The 23,184-nt window shown below is 41.3% G+C and overlaps 1 protein-coding gene across 5 annotated transcripts in view; it reads left to right on the top strand.

Moving 5' to 3' along the window:
* MYRFL (myelin regulatory factor like) overlaps window positions 1–23,184 on the top strand; it is a 115,142-nt gene that overhangs the window by 28,708 nt on the left and 63,250 nt on the right. For all 5 annotated transcript variants that reach the window (XM_061130188.1, XM_061130196.1, XM_061130192.1 and 2 more), the window contains 5 exons: window positions 8,677–8,744; window positions 8,846–9,092; window positions 10,155–10,246; window positions 16,441–16,591; window positions 22,218–22,413. In XM_061130188.1, the coding sequence (XP_060986171.1) occupies window positions 8,677–8,744; window positions 8,846–9,092; window positions 10,155–10,246; window positions 16,441–16,591; window positions 22,218–22,413 (754 nt within the window). The remainder of the gene's footprint in view (window positions 1–8,676; window positions 8,745–8,845; window positions 9,093–10,154; window positions 10,247–16,440; window positions 16,592–22,217; window positions 22,414–23,184) is intronic.

Raw genomic sequence — 23,184 nt, 5'->3', positions numbered from 1 at the left:
TTGGAATTTTCCTGTCACTGATTCATTGTTTAATTCCCTTATGGACAGAGAACACACTCTGTATAATTCTAATTATTTTAAATTTGTTAAGATTTGCTTTATGATCCAGGACATGATCTATCTTGTGAATGTTCCCTGTGCACTTGAAAAGAATGTGCATTCGCTGTTGTTGGGTCAAGTATTCAAGCAGGTTAACATTGTTGTTCAAGTCTTCCATAGCCTTCCTGATTTTTCTCTACTTCTTTTATCTATTCATGTAAGAGGAATGCCAAAGTCCTCAAGAATGATTGTGATTTAGAGTTCTCAGTTCTTTTTTCCCCAGTACTGTCTTCTGATCTCTATGGTTTCTGATGAGAAATAAGCAGTTATTTGAATCATTGCTTCCTTGTATATATAATATGTCATTTTTCTCTACCTGCAAGATAACATTTTCAGCAACTTTATTATAATGTGTCTGGATATGGGCATGGTTTTCTTTGAGATTATACTGTTTTGCTCCACTTTTTAAACTGTAAATTTCTGTTTTTCACTACCTCTAGGAAGTTTTTAGTCATTATTTCTTCACATTTACGTTTCTGTATCAATGTCTTTCTTTCCTCTGTCTAGGACTCCAACGATGCAAATGTTAGACTTTTGATGTTGTACACAGGTCCCTGAGGCTCAGTTCATTTTTTTCCTCTCTGTTGTTTATATTGGATCATTTCTATTAATCTGTCTTTAAGTTCACCGACCCTCCTCTGTCATTGTTGTTGAGCCCACATCGATGTTCTTATAAATGCCCTTCCATCTCTCCCCCATGAAGGACAGAGAGTGGAACAATGAACGTGAATCTCAATAGTAACATGGAAAGCTATTTGCAGGTACTTTGGTACCTGGCTCTGGTTGCTCTTTGCCAACAAAAAACATCCATGCCAAAATGACTGTGGGGAGGAATGGAAGCTCAACATTTTGCAGCTAATTAAGTGCGCGCGCACACACACACACACACACACACACACACACAGCTGATGGGTTGCCACATCTCTGAGCCCACACTCTGAGCTGGCTCTTTGCTCCAGGTGGCTGCATGGGCTGACACCAGACACAAATTGCCCCCGTGCCTGCTTTCATATTCCTCTCAGTCCATCCAGGCAGCTGCCATTATTCCTGTGAGAAGGATGGGTAAGTGGGTTTACCCTAACCATCTCTGCCTACAAACAACCCGTCAGAAGTTGTCTAGTTTCTTTCTCCCACGTGATTTCTTCTTAAGATAAAGTAAAGCTTATCCCATCGGAATCTGTTTAATCAGCAGAAAGAACTTTCGCTCTTTGTGGGAAAAAGTGAACAAGTCTTTAAGTCTTATTCGAAGAGCTGTCTTTCTACCTGGGAGTTCAGAAATCTGTCATTTGATTTTGGTCTTCCTGATAATAATGGTCCTTCAAGTAAGACCAGATATCTCACGCTGGATGACCGCTATTGAGATTCAGACATAGTTTGCTCAATCAGATTTACTTTCTACCTTGAGAGTTTGTAAGTGAAGTAGAGGAGGGAGTTAATATTGTTGAACATACACCAATTATTAGGTGTTATTCTTTGTAATTTATTCACTTATTTAATTACATATTTGACTTTACACATTTCATTCTCTTATTAATTCTTCAAAATAGGCACAGCATTATCCATATTTTACACATGAAGAGGCTGAGGTACAATGTAAGTCTTCATCGGTTAATCAGAGACAAAGCCGGAATTAAAATGTGCCTGACTCTAGAACACCTGCCTTTTCTTCTACAGGCATCTTTTGGATTAATTGATATTTTCGGAGATGTTTTTAGACTCCATGACTCTCAGGGAAACACATGAAGTTTGTCTAAAATTGTGTGCTAAAAGCTGTGACTCAGATGGATCCTGAACCATTGTTTGCAAAGATTGTCAGAGTTCTCGCACATTAAAGAGAAATCCTATGATCCGATAACCTGCCTTTGCTCAGGTGCATGCAATTAAGTGAAGCTGCAATAAAAATCCAAAAGAGAACAAGTGGAAACAGCCCCAGTCTGTACTCCTGGAGTTGCTGAGCTGGTCCAATGATCATTATACATCTGCATAATGTATTCAAATACCCCAAGTGTTGAGTGTTTCTAAATTCCAGGCTCTCTTTTTGCAGATTAGTTGTATTCCTCACAGAAGCCCTGGAATGTAGGTTTTCTTTCCTGGGTTCACAGCTAATAAGTAGCAGAGCTGGGATTCAAGCATGAAGTTACTACAAACATTGCATTACTTCCCCTCTACTATGTGAGAGTGTTAGCTACTCAGCCGTGTCCGACTTTGCAACCCCTGGACTGTAGCCTGCCAGGGTCCTCTGTCCATGGAATTCTCCAAGCAAGAATACTGGAGTGGGTTGCCATTTCCTCCTCCAGGGGATCTTCCCAACCCAGGGACTGAACCCATGTCTCCTGCATTGCAGGCAGATTCTTTACTGCTCAGCCACCAGGGAAGCCCAGGTTTCACTTTGGACTTGGCTTATTGGAGTTGGATGGCAAAACGCGTTAGGAGTCAATGACCAGCTGCATGTTTTAGTTCTGCCACTGCTATAGTGGGGCTGATGAACTCTTCACTGTGATGTTGCGAAAGAGAGTGAGATAGTCTGTGTAATTCTGTGAGATGAGCTTGTTAAAGGCTGGGTTCATCAACCAGTTTGATTTCGGGTTTCAAACGGATGCAGTAGGAGAAAAGCTAAACAGAATCCTGAGTTAAAGTATGACCAGTGGCTTCCCAATTCTAAAGATATTTGTAAAAAATGAAGTCACCTATAGTAAAGAATTTAAGATATTTAAATATCTGTATCAAAAAACACCATATTCTTTTTAAAAAAAATAATTTTCTTTATTTATTGTTGGCTGTGCTGGGTCTTCGTTGCTGTGCTCTAGTTACGTGCATGGGCTTCTCTTGTTGCAGAACACAGGCTCCAGGCGCGTAGGCTTCAGTAGTTGCAACTCCAGGCTCTAGAACACAGGATCAGAGGTTGTGTGCACGGATTTAGTTGCTTTGCATCATGTGGGATGTTCCCAGATTAGGGATCCAACCCATGTCTCTTGCACTGGCAGGCAGGTTCTTTACCACTGAGCCTCCAGAGAAGTCCAACACCTTGATCTCTAGAGCATAAACTCGGATGCTAGATCTTTTGACTCCAGTTTGACTGGTTGCCAGATGAATAAGCTCCGGTAAATTACTCAACCTCATCAAGTCTCAGTTTCATTGTCTGGGGGTTAGGGACAAAAATAATCATAGCAGACATTAGATGAGGCAACACATGCAAAGGGTTAGCTCAGTGACTGGACCAGAGTAGGTCCTCTCTAAAGGTTGTCTATTTCTCAAGCAGCAGGAGAGAGTGGTGAGAGGGTCAGGGTCTTTGCAGTTTGCCAAGATAGGGCTGAAGAAGAGGGGTGGCAGCTTGTTCTTCTTTTTTTATTTGTAGGATAGTTGCTTTGCATCTTGCTTTTCTTGCTTCCACTGCCCTGTCATAAAATGATTTTCTTGGGCAACTTTATCTGGTGATGACATTTCTGCCAAGGCCCTTTCCCATCCCAGCTTCCAGGTGGTGGGTACCAAGTTTGACCAAATATTCATTTATTAAGTGCCTACTACATGCTTGCCAGCGGGCACTATGCAGGACACACACACACAGTATTAAGACATGGACTTTCCTGGTGGCTCAGATGTTAAGGAGTGTGCCTGTAACGCGGGAGACCCTGGTTCAGTCCCTGGGTTGGGAAGATCCTCTGGAGAAGGAACTGGCAACTCACTCCAGTATTCTTGCCTGGAAAATCCCATGGATGGAGGAGACTGGCAGGCTACAGTCCATGGGGTCACCAAGAGTCGGACAGGACTGAGTGACTTCACTTCTACATGCTTGCCAGTGGGCACTATGCAGGACACACACACACACACACACACACACACACACAGAATTTAGACATGCTCTTAAGTGAATGTCTGTGTGGGAGGACATGAATCATACACATGAAAATCTGGAGAAAATACTTTCAGTAACAGCTATCTTTGTACTTGCATGGTGGGGTACAACAGTCAACAATTTCTGTAACAGTTTATCCAGGGCATTGTGGTAAAGCTGTCTGCCCTGCAGGGCACCCAGGCATTTTTCTTTGATTTAGTGGTGCGTGGTTATAATGACAAATAACAGATTGACTTTCTGTGGGTTTAAGTATTTTTTTTTTAATTCTCAGAAGACAGTGCATTTCCTTATTGCCTGCTCCTGGGGAGAATGCTTCCTATGCCTTCAGCATTCACCCTTAGTGCTCCAAGGTCATTATGGACTCCAGTGGGAAGAGAAAGACAATGATGTATCGTATAAAGTCGTTCAGTAAGGTGAAGAAAAGCAAGTGTAGGGTAGAAGAGCAGAGTGCAAGGGGTGGGGGAAGACTACCAGGTTAGACTGGTGTGGTCAGGAAAACTCTCTTGATATATGAATTTATATATATACACATATTTATGGCTATATGTCAGGTAAAAAGCAGTAATTCATATTTATTAAGTAATAGCTCTGTTCAGGGTACTCTGCTGAGGTGATGTCACTGTGCAATAGAGCTTTAGAGAAGGTGCAATTGGTAGAAAACTAAGGACCGGATTGTAGAATTGTGACTAGTCCCAGCTGGGTGCTCATGGGAAGCCCATGTCTTTTTTTTTTTTTTGGCTTCACTGCAGGGCATGAGGAATCTTATTTCCCTCACCAGGGATCAAACCCATGCCCACTGATGTGGAAGCACAAGCCTTAACCACTGGACCGCCAGGAAGTCCCAGGAAGCCCACATCTTAGCACTGTAAGTCCTGTCTAGTGTCTAGTAGAGTCATGAGCACATACTAGGCACTCAGTCAATGCTTAATTCAGCCTGGCTGCAATCTGAAAGGAATCCTGGCTGTTTTGGAGACCACAAGCAGATGTCCTGGATGTGTTAACTTCAACCAGCTCGAGAGAACATCTATTTTGCACTCCTTTTAGTTTGCATGGCTTTCAACCCCCAGGAGACCACACTTTGCCATTATCGTATTATTATTGAATGAGTCTCCTTATTTTTCAAGTCTATTTTAGCTGTTATTCATGAAGTCACTTCTGCCTTCCCATATGCATATTCTTTCTCCATTAACTTTCAACTTATCTGAGTCTTTAAAGTGTTTCTTGCAGGCAACATACAGTTGGGCCTTGCTTTTTAAAAATCCTTTCTTCCAATATCTTCCCTTTAATGGGAGTATATAATCTATTAACCTTTAATGCAATTATTGATACTGCATTTAATTCTGCTGCTTTATTATTTGTCTTTTAAAAAATCTCTTCTACTTTTTATTCCTCTCTAAGACATATTGATGGCTCATGATTCAGCCAGACATTTGGCCAGGGTTTTTACATAGAATTTAGGGTTTCTCCTCTCTGTATCCCTCTTTCCCAAGATTTCCCTTTCAATTTCAGCAGCTATGTTTGCCCCAAAGTCTGTTCTCTGGTTCTTCAGTCCTGAAAGACTGTGGGTTTCTATTGGAGTTTTGGTGGCTCAGACAGTAAAGAATCTGCCTGCATTGCGGCAGACTGGGGTTTGACCCCTGGGTCAGGTAGATCCCCTAGAGAAGGAAATGGCAACTCACTCCAGGATTCTTGCCTGGAAAAACCCATGGACAGAGAAGCAACTGTTCAATTGGCCTTAAGGCTAAAAGCTGTAAATAGACAGCTCACCCTATGCCATTACTTTCTTCTAAGTTTCAGAACTCCTCAAAATCTTCTTCCTTTTGTTTACTTTTCAGTATTTCAAGGTATATGCATGTGTGCGTACTTAGTTGCTCAGTTGTGTCTGACTCTTTGTGACCCTCTGGACTGTAGCCCACCAGGCTCCAGAATCAAAGCTATGGTTTTTCTAGTTGTCATGTACAGATGTGAGAGTTGGACCATAAAAAAGATGATAAAGAAGGCTGAGTGCTGAAGAATTGATGCTTTCAAACTGCAATGCTGGAGAGGACTCTTGAGAGTACTTTGGACTGCAATTAGATCAAACCAGTCAATCCTAAAGGAAATCAATCCTGAATGCCCATTGGAAGGAGTGATGCTGAAGCTGAAGCTCCAATACTTTGGCCATCTTATGCAAAGAGACAACTCCTTGGAAAAAACCCTGATGCTTGGAAAGATTGAAGGCAGGAGGAGAAGGGGACAACAGAGGATAAGATGGTTGGATGGCATAATCCACTCAATGGCCATGAGTTTGAGCAAGCTCTGGGAGATGGTGAAGAACAGGAAAGCCTGGCGTGTTGCAGTCCATGTGGTCACAAAGAGTCAGACACGACTAAGCAACTGAACAACAACTATATATATATATATATATGTATATATATATATAATTTTCTGGAGTTGATATTTTTATCTTTGGGAGGGTCAATCAAGTCTGGTCAGAGCTTACCGGTCTTATCAGATGTAGAAGAACTCTTTGTGATTCTTTTGCATTCTTATTGAATCTAGTTGTCTGTTCTGTCTTTAATGGTTAAGATTCTCTGAAAAATGTCTGGTCTTTTATTGCTTTTTCCTGCTTAAGAAGTTATTTGGCAAACCACTATTCTTAAAGAATGAGTTTTACTATAGGGTGATCAGGCAGGGATTGGCCATTTTATTTCTTTTCAATTCCAAATCTCATTCCCCCCTCTCCAGTCCTGAGTAGATTGAATATTTTTAGGGAACAATCTTCTAATTTCTTACTGTGGGAAATCAGCTTGGTTGCTTGTAAAGCTTAATTGAAGAAGGGTCTCACCTTTCAGCGTTTAGACTTTTAATGAGTCCTTCCATTTTTGGTCCCAAAGCTCTACAATCTCCCAGGATCTCTGGAGAATAAAAATTTTTCCAATGGGATGATGGAGGTAGTTGCCAGACTATACAGGTTGGGGAAGCTGATCTAAGGGTCCAGCTATTTTTCTTATTTAAACTTGCAATCAATTATTTCACTTTTATTTTTTGTTTTGAATATTTTTATATATTTACTTGACTGCATAGGGGCTTGGTTGTGGCACACAGTATGGCATGCGGGCCCTTGAATTGTGGCACGTGGGCTTAGTTGCCCTGTGACACGTGGGATCTTAGCTCTCCCACCAGGGATGGGGAGCCTTCGGATTCTTAACCACTGGACCACCAGGGGAGTCCCAATCTTTTCACTTTTAGCTCCAGCTTGTTATCCCTGGATTCAGAGGCTGCTGGTGACATCAAGGTTTTGGGCTTTGCTGGAGTTATATTCAACTTGGAAAAACTCTTGTTGGCTCCCACAGCCCCTCTTCCATCCCCAGGCAGTCTTGTTTTTGCTTTTCCCTTCTGCTGATTCAGTTACCATCTATCCTACTTCCGTCTGCCACGCGGTTACTGAAATACGGTCTGTCGTGGTCTCTACTCACGGATTCTACGTCCTTCTGTGTTTCCGCTTCTTTATTCCTTTTGCTTTCATTTGGGTGGAGCTTTGGGAGGAAGGACAGTGTATGTTCTCTCTTTCCTTGTTAATGAAAATGAATAAACTATAAAGGACCAACTTGAGGAGAAAATATAGCTTCTCTATATTTTTTTCTATATTGTCTTTATAAAGGCAGATTTACTTCTCTCTTTATTCCCCTGGAGAAGGGACCAACTACCCACTCCATTATCCTGGCCTGGAGAATTCCACGGACTGTATAGTCCACGGGGTAGCAAATTGTCAGACACGACTGAGCAACTTTCACTTCTCTCTTTATTGCATGAGGTTGAAATCTTAACCGAGAAAAACAGGATAAGTTACTCTTCAGCAAGAGAGTCAGGTGGAAGATGGTGGTGTTTATACATCACTTAGAATCAGAGGCATAAGCCAAACCTTTTTGAACATAAATGATAGGTTTGTGTTTTTTTACTTTTTAATAGACATTATCTTGTAATAACTTTAAAAAAAATTGGAGTATAATTGCTTTACAATGCTGTGTTGGTTTCTGCCGTACAACAATGTGTATACATAAGTATACATATATAGGTTTTTTTAAAAGAAATTTTCACACTTTCTTTAGTGGTGGTACTCATTTTTTAAAAAAAATAAAATTTTACTTGCATCTCAATATATAAAACAGAAAAAAGTTGTAATTTTTTTTCCCTACAGGCATTTAAATTTTTTCTTTTATAAAACACCTGAACTCCTTCCAAGACCTTTAGGACTCCCCAGAGCACAGATGGAAAGCCAGGGCTATGGTAATGATATTTTATACTGCTTTGGCCCAACCATCTCTCTGGTGTAAGTGCTTTGAGGATGTCAAGAAGCAACGCTAATGTTAATTAAACTTTATTGAGTACTCATTGTGTTTGGGGTGTATCTTATGCTTTATACACAGTATCTCATTTAATTTTCATTATGACGCTCTGAAGAGGCATCATGATTATTCCCACTTTGTAGGTGAGGAAATGGAGGCCTGGAGAGAGTAAGTACTTGTTCACGGATACACAGCTAGGAAGAGCTGGGATTCAAACCCAGGTCTGTTCAGCTTGGAGCCCACTCAAAGTGACGCTGGGCGTGATCTGGTGGGCTTCGGCCCCCAGGAGCACCTAGAACCCTCCCTGGGGGCTGCTGCGCACACTACGAGTTTGTGACAAAAATACAATGATGAAATAGGTTACAACAAAAATCAATGCCTGTCTCTCATCCTCAGGCAAGGCCAGCTCCCAGACACCCCGCCCTATTCTGCATCAGATTCCTGCTCTCCTCCACAGGACAAAGGTGAGTGGGACACACCTCCCTCTCACTTGTCTTGCCCTCCTCTTCTCTTGGGCCCTGTGTGGGGAGAAAGAGAGGCCTCCCTGACTTGCGTGTTCCCCCAGGTGCGTGCTGTCCGACCCTGACACCTGCAGCCCGGGGGACCCCGGCTGCCCTCCTCCCTTCGGCAAATGCACCTGGGATTCTGCCCGCACACCAGCCTCACAGCTCGTCTGAAATGAGCAACTCCGGCCATCCCCACAGTGCCCTTCACAACTGCTACCCAGACGCCAGTCACCTCGTGAGCCCCCTGGACCAGTCTGGGGCAATTGGTTGTTCTTACCATCAGCAGCCTCTGTGCCACAGTCCTGGGTAAAGGGCTAGATACTTAGTTTACTTGTTTGTCTTCTTTTTTACAATTATTTTTAAATTAGCTTTTGAAAGTTTATTTATTTTTTAATTGAAGGATAATTGCTTTGCAGAATGGTGTTGATTTCTTACACTACCGTATGTAAAGTAGATAGAATTTGCTCTATGATTCAGGGAACTCAAATCGGGACTCTAGAGGGCTGGGATGGGGAGGGAGGTAGAGGGGACATATGTATACCTATGGCTGATTCATGTTGATGTTTGTAGATACTTCGTTTTGAAAGTCCAGCCAGCCCCTCTCCCCAGCAGCGCTGGTAGAATGAACTGTATAGTCCTTTCCAGAAGATGGCAGTGTTGAGACACATATCAGATACCCAGTACCCTTGGCTTTAGACAAGCTTTTAAATAACAATCCCCTGAACCCAAGGTCCTCATGTGATGGAAAGCCAAAATGTCAGAAATGTAGAGGGATATTCCGGGTGAATGAGAAAGCACTCTTTGCGTTTGCAGCCTCAGCTAGACCACTCAAGTGATTTGTGAATGAGCTCTCTGAAACTCACGTGTCAATTGTCTTTCAATCAGTATTCACGTATCAATCAATATTCTTTCTTTCTCCTTCCCTTCCATTCCTCCTTCCCTCTCTTTCATTCCTTCCTCTGGATCTAGAGGATGATCAAAAGAGTAAAGGCCATCAAATATTGTGACAAAATTCTACATGAAAAACAGTTTCAGGTGTGAAATGTACACTTAAATTTTAAGTATCTTCTGTCTTCTGTCTTGGTTTCTGCCTTTGGAAATGTTGTCAGTTTATTTTTTCAAACACATGAATCCCAGATCCATTGGATAATGGAAAACTGAATTCAGACTAGTAGAGCTCGTGTAGTAGGAGCTTGCTCCATCTACTCCATGTATCAGCCCTGCATTACAGACTCCAGGATGCAAGAAACTTTAACTAGAATTAGTCTTAGGAAGGTCAAGAGCAGAGTCCTGGGAAATTTAATTTGATTTAATGTGACATGGAGAGCAAAGAAAAATCCTAACCTTATTTCGGGTTCTTGATTTTAGAGTCTCATTGCCTCCAGCCAAGAAGAGGAAGTGCACGCAGGTGCTGGAGGACTCCGGGGACCGCCACGTGTGGACCCACCACTCCAGACCCAGTGAGCCAACCCGGGGCCCCTTGCTGCCATTAAATAAGGGATTTTTACCAGCCTTGGAGTAGGCCTAAAAATCATTTTCTCTCTCATAGAAGGGCGATGATATGCTGTGGGAGTGTATTTCTTCCTTCTATTTTCATAATTGTATTTATTTATATTTTGGCAGTGCTGGGTCTTCGTTGCTGAGTGGGCTTTTCTCTCTTGTGGTGAGCAGGGGCTTCTCCTCTTACGGAGCACAGGCTCCGGGGTGCTTGGGCTTCGGTAGTTGTGGCTCCTGGGCGCTAGAGCACAGGTTTAGCAGTTGTGGCACATGGGCTTAATTGCTCCACGTCATGGGGGATCTTCCTGGACCAGGGATGGAACCTGTGTCTCCTGAACTGGCAGGCGGAGTCTTTAACACTGAGCCACCAGGGAAACCCTGTTTTTTTTCCTTCTTGATGTAATGTTTCATGCAGTCTTAGGTGGGGTCATATATGTGCTCCTGGGGAAAGACGCCACTGTCCCTCTCTGGCAGAGATGAAATGCTGTCCTTTCAGTTTTAGGGGCAGTTGTGTCTTGGAGGGCCCAGGCTCCAGCCCTGGGGAGGCCGTGCAGTGTGGCAGCACCGGCAGAGCTTGCTCTTGTGCTCAGGGCTTCGTTCAGCGCAATCCTTCTCAACACGGACATGCACACAAATAACACAGGGATCTTAGTAACATGCAGATGCTCAGGTCCAGTGTGTGTGAGGTGTGGGCTCAAATTCTGCATTCCTAATAAGCTCCTGGGCGATGCTGATGCTGCTGGCTCATGGACAGGAAATCACTGGGAGAAGCAGGACTTGAGAGGATTTCTCCAGGGGAGCAAGAAGGTAGAGAGATGAGCTTCCTTAGCACTTGCTTCCAAGGAGCAGATTCCCAGTAGATCTTTGACATTTTGTAAAATCCCCTGAAGAAGGGCATGGCAAGCCACTCCAGTATTCTTGCTTGGGAATTCCCATGGACAGAGGAGCCTGGAGGGCTACAGTCCATGGGGGTCGCAAAAGAGTTGGACACGACCGAGCGACTAAAACAACAACAAAAACCATTTTAGAAGTCCTTTAGCCAGGCTATATGATGCCCAAGTGGTCAGCCCACCTCATTCTTTGTCTTACATATCATATGACACATCATGTTTTTTGTTTTTTTTTTTTTTGACACATCATGTTTTGAGCTTAGGGACCTGACCAAGGTGAGAACAAGCTGAAGTTTTTGAGCCTGAAGCCTTGAACTTCTGAATTTCGGGATTAAGTGCTATGACACTTATTAGGGGCAAGGATACTATTCCATGCCAATCTTACTACCCACTGTAAATAATGAACGTAGGCAGTGGGGACAGTGCCCCCAGTTCAGGATACCCAGTCACGCCTCTTTTATTCCTAATCATCAGTTTGGCCAGAAGTCCAAGATTTTCCTCTTAAGGCTCCCCTGCAACGATTGTCCCCACACTCCAGAGGTTTATGTTGCCCAGACAGGAGGCGCCCGTGGCCTTCTCACCTGCTCAGGTGAGAAAACCGCTGCCTTTGCCTTTCACAGCCACATGATGAGAGTTGGCCCTCTGTGTCCCGTGGAGCCTGCTGGTTTGTTCAGGGACATCTGGCCTCAGCTCCATCATGGGCTGTGGGAGTCCTTCACTGGATGATGACTTCACTTGGCCAAGTCCCACACATCATCACTCCCTGGACATGTTGTGGTAGTACCCAGGCATCCGGGTATCATATAAACCAAACCCCGGGCATCCAGCCATCATATAAATCAAACCTCTACTGACTTCTTATCTTTTGCATGGTCCCATCATGGCCAGCAGCTGCCTTGGTTTTTCTTATTCAACCTTAGAAACACAGAACGCTAATTAAAGCCTTGTTTCTGAATAATATTGAGCTCTCCATCCACCTTCCTATGCACGGTTACTCTAATTTCTTCAAGGATCCTTGCATACTGCCTGCTGCTTATTTATGCTTCTTAAACACAAAAAGCTGAGTAAATTTCTAGCCAGATGAGGGGATCATCTGTTCACTCTCCCATAGATGCACCAGCTCACTGAGAGTACTTTGGGTAAGTCACCCAAACCTTCCAAGAGCTTTCTCGTAAGCTAGATCACTACTCAAATTCTCCTGGCCATTTCAGAAGTAAGCTCCACCCTGTGACGATGGTCTGCAGCCTGTCCCTAGGGAGGGCATTGATGTGTCACTCTCTCTCTAGAGAATAGTCATAGAGAAGTAACTGAACTGTCCCAGCACATCAGAAATCTTGCATTCCTTATTTAAATCCTATTCAAAGATCCCTGAAAAGCCTTCAAAGATAATTGGCTCCAGATAGCAATTCCAGAATGAAAATGAGCAGGTTCCCAGGGGAATTAAAAAAAAAACAAAAAAACAACAACCCACTTAATCCAAATGCTATGCTTTCAGCAGAAGTTTTCCACTGGGGAACTCATATTTGTTGTTGCAGAGATCAAGAGTTTTACAAAGGTCCTGGAGAAATGGCATATGGGGAATGGAAGGAGGAGCTAGTCTTACAGGCAGGATTTTTGATGGGGGAAGATGTCCTAAATCAATCAGTAAGGATTTTCTGGTGAATTTCTCCTCAGCAGTTCATGTTGGTCAAGGGTTCCAAGATGCCCATTTATTGGGTTCACAATGAAGAATTACTGGGCTGCTGGAGGCAGATGTGAAAACTTGCTTAGAGAGAGAGTAGGTGTTGAGCAGGCTTCTGCCAGCTGGTTCCTGGCCCCACGTGGTCTGGACCCCGAATATGAGAGGATTCCTGGTCCTGTCTGATGAAAATTCTAAATATAAGAGAGCTCATGGCCCTATATGGCTTAAACTTCAAATGCATGAGTGTTTTTTAACCCCAGAGTCATGGTCATTAGTCCACAGAGAAAGAATTTCCAGTGTAGAATCAGGAAAAGTACCTGTCTTGTGTCTCCAGGAATCATGGACTTTTCAAGCCTGACTTTCTTGATTATCAAATGAGAATCATGATTTCTATTTCACCAAGAGTTTTTTGAAAAAGTAATATAGGGACTTCCCTGGTGGTCCAGTGGTTGAGACTGTAGTTCTACTGCAGGGGGCGCAGGTTTGATTGGGAAACTAAGATCCCACATGCAGCACAGCAAAAAAAAAAAAAAAAGTAAAGTCAAAGAAAATATTTTGAAAGACATTCAGATGCAAGCTGTGAGTTTTCTCCCCAAAGTTGAGACTTTGCTGCCTTCACACTTCTGTTTCTCTCTTCTGCTACATTTCTCAAGACTTCCTCAGTGCAGCATGAAGAGAAATGTTGAATCCATCTGTCCCAGGTAACAATTGTGACACTGAAGAAGTGTTTCAGGTCTTTGAACTCCAATTTCTACATTTGTTAAATGGGATTAAGAATCCTTACTTTGTAATCACTTTATAAATCTCTTTGGCTACATCTACTGAAACATATCCAATGGTCCAGTGATTCCCCTTCTAGGAATACACGGAACAGAAGTATATACATATGCCCACTAACAGACCCCACAGACATTCATACTAGTGTTAGTTATAATAACCACAAATGGAATACTATACAGCAAGAAAAACAAATGAACTACCATCATTTGCAACAATGATGAATGATCTCAAAGCATTGTTGGTTAAAAGAAGCCAATACATAAGAGTACATATGATGTTACATAATTTCTATAAACTTCTCTATGATATTGGATCAGAATAGTGATTATTCTTGAGCAAGAGAAAGTAGTAACTAGAAGAGGGCGTGAGTGTGTCTTCTAGAGTGCTGAAAGTATCCTACTTCTTGATCTAGAGGTAGTTACCCAGTATAACTCATTTTATTAAAAAGCATCAAATTGTGTACCAATGATCTGTGCACTCTTTCTCATGAATATTATACTTCAATAAGGGCTTCCTGGGTGGCACAAGTAGTGAAGAACCCCCTGCCCCCTGCCTACCCTCCCTACCAGCACCTAGAGGAGCAGAGCTGACCTTTGACTGCTTCCCTGTCACCTGCTGCCATACTTGAGTAGGAAAGGGTCTGAGTTAGCAGGTATTCACTCAGGCCCACAACATGATTTCACATCGGACAGAGCTACCATGAAGGCCAAGAAAGAAGTATTTGGTAAAGCTTCTTAGGAATAACTGAGTCACCTGAAAAAACGAGTATGTGTGATAATGACAGTGCTGGTAATCCTAACCAAAGGCACCATTGTTTAAACTCTTACTGGAGGCAGACGCTCTGGTAAACACTTCCAGACATGACTCACTGAATTCCTTCAACACTCCTGGGAGGCATCATATTGTTGCTCACATTTTGCAGGTGAAGCAACTGAAGCCTAGAGATGTTAGACCACTTCCTAACTGGCCAGTAAATGCAGAGTTGTGATTCAAACCCAGTTCCATATGGTTCCAAACTCCAAGCTCTTGAACTTCCTTTATCCTCTCTCCACTGCAGGAGGGAGAAAGAAAAGATGGAAGAACTAGTTTCTCCCTTTCTTTGAACTTGGTATGAACAGGAGAACCACACAAGGTTTTTTGTTTGTTTTGAAAAGTTTAAGATAGGTAACTTTTGGAGGACTGAGGACATGAAGAACTCTGAGCATTGCTGACCTTATATATTCTTAGCTGGGAAAAAGTTTTTCAGAATTTTGAGAAAATCCTTTTCTGAAATGGTTGTATACAAAACTCAAAAAATAGGTGTTCTGCTTAGGTGATACATAATAGTGCTATCTCAAGAAAAACACAGTTTCTGGGACATTTGGGATACAAAGCAAACTGAAGTAGCTCTGCTATTTATTTAAGAAGCCCTCAATAAAAGTATAAAGAAAGACAAAACAGTGAGTGGGCTAAGTACATGTTGTATATAAGGTGGTGTTATATCCTGACTTGTTGCTTACAGCCATCACACAGTCATTGTGCACACACACTATTTCCCTTTCACTCCTGATATGAGGCGTGAGTGATGGGAGAAAACTCACAGAAAAGGGAAACAGCAAACATCTTAATAGGATTTACATAAAATTTTTCTGTGGTTGAATCATACGTTTTGGAGGCATACTCAAATTAGACAAACAACTTGCAAGGATTATGCAAAACTAGAAGCTTGCACATGCAAAATTGCTGTTTTTGGACCATTTTTGGTATACAAAAGAAGCAGTTTCATATAGTTAATACTAACTTCTAACAAAGTATTCTCTGCTAATTTATCCTGGTTTTAATATTAGCTTCTGAAAGTGCTTTCATTTGTGTTATGATATTCTCTCTGCTTATGTGTTGTTGCAAGACGGGTAAGACACCTGTTTTAATTTCTGTTTTGCAGTTGAGGGAAGTAAGACACTAAGGGAATAAATAACTTAAAAAAGCTAGACCACAGAATCTTGGTGTCACAAGGGACCTGTAACAAATTAGAATGTATTGGTTGTAAAGAGCAAAAACAAAGAAGCAAAGGACAAAACCAATTAAAAAAAAAACCCTCCAACTGCCTGATGCAGCAACCAAACAAAAAATCCAAATGAGGGGCTTTATTGGCTCCTGTAACCCAAGATTTAGTACTAGGATGCCAGAACTCAAACTTATGCCGCTGGGACTGGGTGTGTTCATTCTCAACTCCACCTTCTGCTGGGCCGGTTCATTTCCAGACAGATTTTTCTCTCTTGTCCCACAATGGTGCCAGCAGTTTTGGGGAATGTGTCTTAGATTCAAACCTCATGGAAAAGAGTCAGCATCTTTGAACCCATCTTCCCTAAAGCACAGAGACCCACGTTTCTTGGATTGAATTAGGCCACGTATGTACAATTACTGATGCAAATAGTGAATGTTGTAGTTCTATTAATTAAGCCTGGGCTCCCTACCCTCTTCAGGCTGGGAATGGACTTCACTCAAACTGCACTTCTTCAGGCTGGGAATGGAATTCACTAGAACCAGACAGACTGGGAATGAAGAGATGCCATATCGGAAGATAGATACCGAGGGCAATGTTTCCAACAAGTGCTCACCTTGGCACCTTAGAATCACTGACCCAAGCTGCTCAATTTACAGATGAGGAAACAAACCTAGCCACATGCCCCCTGCTTCCCAACACTTGTCTTTCCCCACAGGGTCACTCTGCCTCACACGTGGACTATGCATTTGCTCCATGCAGCTGTCTGTGAGTCTAGGAAAAACAGCCTCAGAGGGAAGATCTAATATACCAATTTCTTTGCAGTGACAGGTAGGAGTCACAACATCGAAGTGCAAGACCTCGACAGTGAGAGACAGAACATGATTCTTGCGGACCAGCCTTCTCCTGCTTTGAAGTGGCAGCCATACCGAAGTGTTCCTTGGCATAGCTTGTTAAACAGTCAATATGAAAAACTGTAAGTGGCCTTAGGAACCCCTATGGTTGGCTGGGGAGCAAGGCAGTGCTAACTCTCAAGACTAAATCCAAGTATTTGGGCTTTGAGTCTACCTCTGATCAAATGGAATTTGTCAGTGAGAAAGTGTGTCTTACTCCTTATGTTTTGCATTTTAACAATAAACAGTTGGGACATGAGTTTTGGTCTTCAAGAATCCAGATTTGTAATTCTAACTCATAATTTACCCACTAAATGATGGAGGAAGAAGGAATCTTTTTGAGATCAAATTTGCCCAGTTTAAACTAAAAGCTGGAAAAGGGAGATTTCCCAAATCACTAATGTTTAATCCTGCAGTCAACTAAAAATTTCATAGAATTATTTTTGGGAGCATATTAAACTGTTAGCTCCCCCAGCATCGATGTTGTGATTCAGTACTGTCAGTTTCTGGTCAATATAGCCTGTAGTGATCATAGCTGAGGGTAGCTTTATATTAAGAGACTGAAATCAAACCATACAAAATATCCTTAAACTAGAAAATTTTCATCTGATTCTTATGACATTATAGTTTCAAGAAATAAATGTAGACATGCACTATTGCTCTTAAAGATCCTTTCAGCCTTCTCTTAATAATTTACTTACCCAGCTCTTCTAGAATTTTCACTGATTGTAAATGCCTTCTTGAAACACTAAAGTATGTTAATGGGTAAAGAATATGATTTTCAATTAATAAATATAATATAAAATGAGAAATGCTGGGCTACAAACTTGGGGGTCTTCAGGGTATTTTTCAAACTCCAAATAATTTTTTATTTTTTATATTTTTATTGGAGTATAGTTGCTTATAGTTTCAATTGTACAGCAAAGTAAATCAGCTATTCTTATACATATATCCCCTCTTCTTTGGATTTCCTTCCCATTTAAGTCACCACAAAGCATTGACTACAGAGTTCCCTGTGCTATACAGTACCTTCTCATTAGTTATTTATTTTATACATAGTGTCAGTAGTGCATATATGTTAATCCCAATAGTTTTTTAAGAGCAAAACTTATCACTTGGAATTTTATGTTGGATGAACTAGAAGGAAGAAATCTTTTCCTTAAAATCTGAGGAGTTAGACTTTGGGACTCAATGTGTTTAATTGGAGACAAAAAGAAGCAAGTTGCTAGTTGTATCACTGAAATGTTGCAACTTGTATCTTTGCTGCTGTGTGCAATAGAAAAGGAAAAGAAGGATCCAAATGTCCTGGTTTTGAGTCAGACGTCATTGAATGGTTTGGGGGGAGTTGTTCCATATAGTATCTTACGTATGAGTACCCAGATCTGAAACTGTCACACGTAAGCACAGTATTTTAATCGAAACCTGTAATGCTTCCTAGTCTGTAATGTATCTGAGTTGATCAAGTTTTCAAGGTAACTGTTATCTCTTTTCTTACTTGAGTAGGCTTTTTTAAGTTTATCTGAGCAGTCAATCTATGCTTCACTGATCTGGAAAAAAAAAAAGAGGGTACATGAGTAGTATCAACTCAAAGATGTAGAGGCAGTTTTATTTTATTTATTTATTTTTTTTGTTTTCTGTTTTTTTTTTTTTTTTTAAATTTTTTTTTTATTATTATTATTATTTTTTTCCAGTGGGTTTTGTCATACATTGATATGAATCAACCATGGATTTACATGTATTCCCAATCCCGATCCCCCCTCCCACCTCCCTCTCCACCCGATTCCTCTGGGTCTTCCCAGTGCACCAGGCCGGAGCACTTGTCTCGTGCATCCCACCTGGGCTGGTGATCTGTTTCACCATAGATAGTATACATGCTGTTCTTTTGAAATATCCCACCCTCACATTCTCCCACAAAGTTCAAAAGTCTGTTCTGTATTTCTGTGTCTCTTTTTCTGTTCTGCATATAGGGTTATCGTTATCACCTTTCTAAATTCCATATACATGTGTCAGTATGCTGTAATGTTCTTTATCTTTCTGGCTTACTTCACTCTGTATAATGGGCTCCAGCTTCATCCATCTCATTAGGACTGGTTCAAATGAATTCTTTTTAATGGCTGAGTAATATTCCATGGTGTATATGTACCACAGCTTCCTTATCCATTCATCTGCTGATGGGCATCTAGGTTGCTTCCATGTCCTGGCTATTATAAACAGTGCTGCGATGAACATTGGGGTGCACGTGTCTCTTTCAGATCTGGTTTCCTCAGTGTGTATGCCCAGAAGTGGGATTGCTGGGTCATATGGCAGTTCTATGTCCAGTTTTTTAAGAAATCTCCACACTGTTTTCCATAGCGGCTGTACTAGTTTGCATTCCCACCAACAGTGTAAGAGGGTTCCCTTTTCTCCACACCCTCTCCAGCATTTAGTGCTTGTAGACTTTTGGATAGCAGCCATCCTGGCTGGCGTGTAATGGTACCTCATTGTGGTTTTGATTTGCATTTCTCTAATAATGAGTGATGTTGAGCATCTTTTCATGTGTTTGTTAGCCATCTGTATGTCTTCTTTGGAGAACTGTCTGTTTAGTTCTTTGGCCCATTTTTTGATTGGGTCATTTATTTTTCTGGAATTGAGCTTCAGGAGTTGCTTGTATATTTTTGAGATTAATCCTTTGTCTGTTTCTTCATTTGCTATTATTTTCTCCCAATCTGAGGCCTGTCTTTTCACCTTACTTATAGTTTCCTTTGTAGTGCAAAAGCTTTTAAGTTTCATTAGGTCCCATTTGTTTAGTTTTGCTTTTATTTCCAATATTCTGGGAGGTGGGTCATAGAGGATCTTGCTTTGATTTATGTCGGAGAGTGTTTTGCCTATGTTCTCCTCTAGGAGTTTTATAGTTTCTGGTCTTACATTTAGATCTTTAATCCATTTTGAGTTTATTTTTGTGTATGGTGTTAGAAAGTGTTCTAGTTTCATTCTTTTACAAGTGGTTGACCAGTTTTCCCAGCACCACTTGTTAAAGAGGTTGTCTTTTTGAGGCAGTTTTATTTTGAATGCTTAGCCATAATTCACTTTCCTTAAGCAAAAAAGATTGGCGATATTCATCTGGATTAGAACTCAGGAGATCTTGAATTCACTACTCACATCACTGAGACAGAAAATCACTTGCCTCTGCTTAGATTAGTAGATCTAACTCGCTACAAAAGCATTTTTCTAAATAACCTGAAAGTTATAAAGTTAAGAGATTAAAATTTTATTACATTTTTGAATGATATTTACAACTTGTGTTAAAAGACCTTTAAAAAGGCCAGTTTAGTTGATTTTGTAATTAACTTTTGATATCAAAAGCAGAATTGCTACTCTTAGGTAAATAGAATAGTTTTTATAATCAGACATTTTTTTAAGATTCAGAATACTCTTCAACTGTATAATTTTTATGGGTTGATATAGTGTCTGCTTACAGCTCTCTTTAAATTTCAGGCTAATGCTCATATCTGAGCTGCAAATCTTACCTTTTTTCTTTAGAGTTTTTGACAGTGAAACATAGATCACACACAAAAATATTTCCTTTGTTTTTTTTTTCCTCAATCAAAACTGTTCTTACTACCCTCTGTAGTAAAATCTATACGATTCAATCCATCTAGCCTTTTGACAAGCAAATTACAGAAACCTGAGTCAATATAAAGTCCCAGATGCCTTAAAATACCTGCTTTTTATCAAGCCGTTCATTCAATGGATTTTCCCATTGCTGCTGGAGGGCACTGTGATTGTGGGGCCTTTGATCAGTCCGTGCTCCTGTTGTCGCTCAGTCCTGTCTGACTCTGTGATGCCATGAGCCCCCCAGGCTCCCCTGTCCATGGAGTTTTCTGGGCAAGAATACCGGAGTGAGTTACCACCTCCTCCTCCAGGCGACCGTCCCAACCCAGGGACAGAACCCATGTCTCCTATGTCTCCTGAATTGGCAGGCAGAGTCTTTACCAGTGTGCCACCTGAGAAGACTTTGAGGCTAATCAGTGACCTAGTGACTTGATCCATTGGTGAGGTGCTTAGCGTGCCAAGAAGGTGAATACTCTTTTCCCAAGAGACCCATTCATAGTTCTGTCACTGAAATTAGAAAAAAAATGTAGAGAGTCTGTGCTGTTCATTAAATGGCAGCCATCCAAACTGAGATCCCAGGAAGCAAAGATCCACACAGTAGTGGCAGAGAGCGAGCAAAGCAGGAAGTACTGTCATCTCTGTGTCGTTCTAGGAAGGCGCTCTTTTCCTGAGGAACATTTAGGAAACTTGATGCATTAAAAATTATGTTCCATATCTACAACACATACAGAAAAAATTACCAAAATTTTCAACTTTTATGTTCTCTTCTCTACTTGATAATATTGCATGTTTAATAGGTTTTATTTTTGATATGACAACTTCAAAAAAATAGGTTTTATTTTTATTAACATTAAAAAGTATTTAATCACGCATAGGGACAATGCAAGGACTTCCCAGGTAGTGCTAGTGGTAAAAAACCCACCTACGGGACATAAGAGATATGGAATTGATCCCTGGGTTGGGAAGATCCCCTGGTGGAGGGCATGGCAACCCACTCCAGTATTCTTGCCTGGGGAATTCCGCAGACAAAGGCAACCCACTCCAGTATCCTTGCCTGGTGAATTCCACAGACAGAGGAGCCTGGCGAGCTACAGTCTATATAGTCGCAAAGAGTCGGACATGACTACAGCAAGTCAGCATGTACATATATATAAAGTGTAGCTCTTGGAAATGATCTGATAAAACAAATAAAGCAAGAGTCTGATTAGCTGCCCCATGGTCATCCTATTATTTTTTTCTGCAGAAGTAAACAACATAGTAGGTATTCAGTGCTCTGATCAGATCAGAAGGATAAAAAGGAAATGACCATACTTTAGTGAAAACATGTTTTCAATCAGTAAGCATGATTGACTGACTCTGGTTAATCTGGTTGAAAGCTATTCCTGGTAGTTATGACCAGTCTGCTTTTTTTTTTTCATATGACTACCAGGAAGCTGATTAGTCATTCATCTGAGGGACTATTTGAGTGTGGTGATGCTGATGAAATGAGAGATTTTTTGTAAGAAGGAAAAAAATGAATTCTATCCCAGATATTTGATATGATAGTAACTTCTCAACTTCTAACTAAGTCTTTCTTCTATACAAGTCTTTCTATTGTATAGTGGAGTCAGATTAGAAATGTAGGAAACACAAAGCGAAAAGGCAGGCTGAGGAGACAATGATTCCATTTGGCAAGAATTGTACTTCTTTCTCATGAAGAAAAAAGGCTGTGAGACAGCCAGCTGTGGTCTGAAATACCATTTTCATTTCCTTGGTTAAAATTAACAAAATTGATTGATTAAATATAGCAAGAGGGCTTCCCTGGTGGCTCAGTTGGTAAAGAGTCTGCCTGCAATGCAGGAGACCTGGATTCGATCCCCTGGAGAAGGGAGTGGCAACCCACTCTAGTATTCTTCCCTGGAGAATTCCATGGACAGAAGAGCCTGGCGGGCTACAGTCCATGGGATTGCAAACAGTCAGACATGACTGAGTGACTAACACTTTCACATTGTTCAGATATAGCAAAAGAAATTTTCCAAAATGTATTTTCCCAAAATGTTTGTATAATTAATATTGTTCATGAAAGAAAATGTGTAGAAAATATTTGTAAGACTGGTTTCTTGCTTCCACTTTTCATAGACCCGATGTAGGCTATCGAGTCGTCACAGACAAAGGATTTAATTTTTCGCCAGCAGATGAAGCTTTTGTTTGCCAAAAGAAGAACCATTTTCAGATCACCATCCATATTCAAGTTTGGGGAAGTCCAAAATTTGTCAAAACCCAAATGGGTCTAAAGCCAATAGAAATGTTTTACTTGAAAGCTTTTGGGGTTAAGGTAAGTCTTTTATTTAGTTTCATCTCATTCAGCCAACATTTAGTAAGTGTTCCAGCTGTCTGTTGCTACATAACCATCTACCCTGAAACTTAGCAACTGAAAATAATAACACTCATTGGTTTGGATAAAAAATCTGCCGCTTGGTCAGGGCTTGGCTCTACTCAGGAGTCATTAGCTGGATCCAGTTTCCAAGATGGCTCACTTGAGTGTCTGTCAAGTCTGTGCTGGCCATCAGCCAGGAGCTCAAAGAGGGCTGTAGCTCGGAGGCCTTGGGCTCTTCTCCACGTAGACCTCTCTGCAGAACAGCTTGTGCTTCCTCACAGCATGGTGGATGGGGTCTAAGAATAAATACCTCAAGACACAGGAAATAGAAGCTGCCAATTCAGAATCTGGCAGAGCATCACTTCAAACCACAGCTTTAAAGTTTTTAGTGTATAAATCTTGGACTTCTTTTGCTGAGTGTAACTAGTTTATTCTTTTTGAGGATGGTGTGTTTCCATATGCAGTTGGTTCACAGTTTTCACCAAATTCCCAAAGAAGTCTGTAACTTAAAAAAGCCAAGGAACCACTAATCTAGTCTATGCTCCCTCCTTCCCAGTTAACAGAGGGGAAACTGAGGCCCAGGAAAGTCACACCATTCATCCAAAATAGTAAATAATAGAGCTGGGATTAGAATGCAGGTAGGATGACTTCTGAGTGGTCAACAAGTATTTATTGCATTATTACCTCAGATCCAGCTCCTTAGGGTGAGGAATATCCATTATCTACATA

The sequence above is a fragment of the Dama dama genome, chromosome 3, assembly GCF_033118175.1.
Source record: "Dama dama isolate Ldn47 chromosome 3, ASM3311817v1, whole genome shotgun sequence".
Lineage (NCBI taxonomy): Eukaryota > Metazoa > Chordata > Mammalia > Artiodactyla > Cervidae > Dama > Dama dama.
Note: the sequence above shows the minus strand (reverse complement) of the source record. Positions and strands in the feature narration are given on the sequence as shown.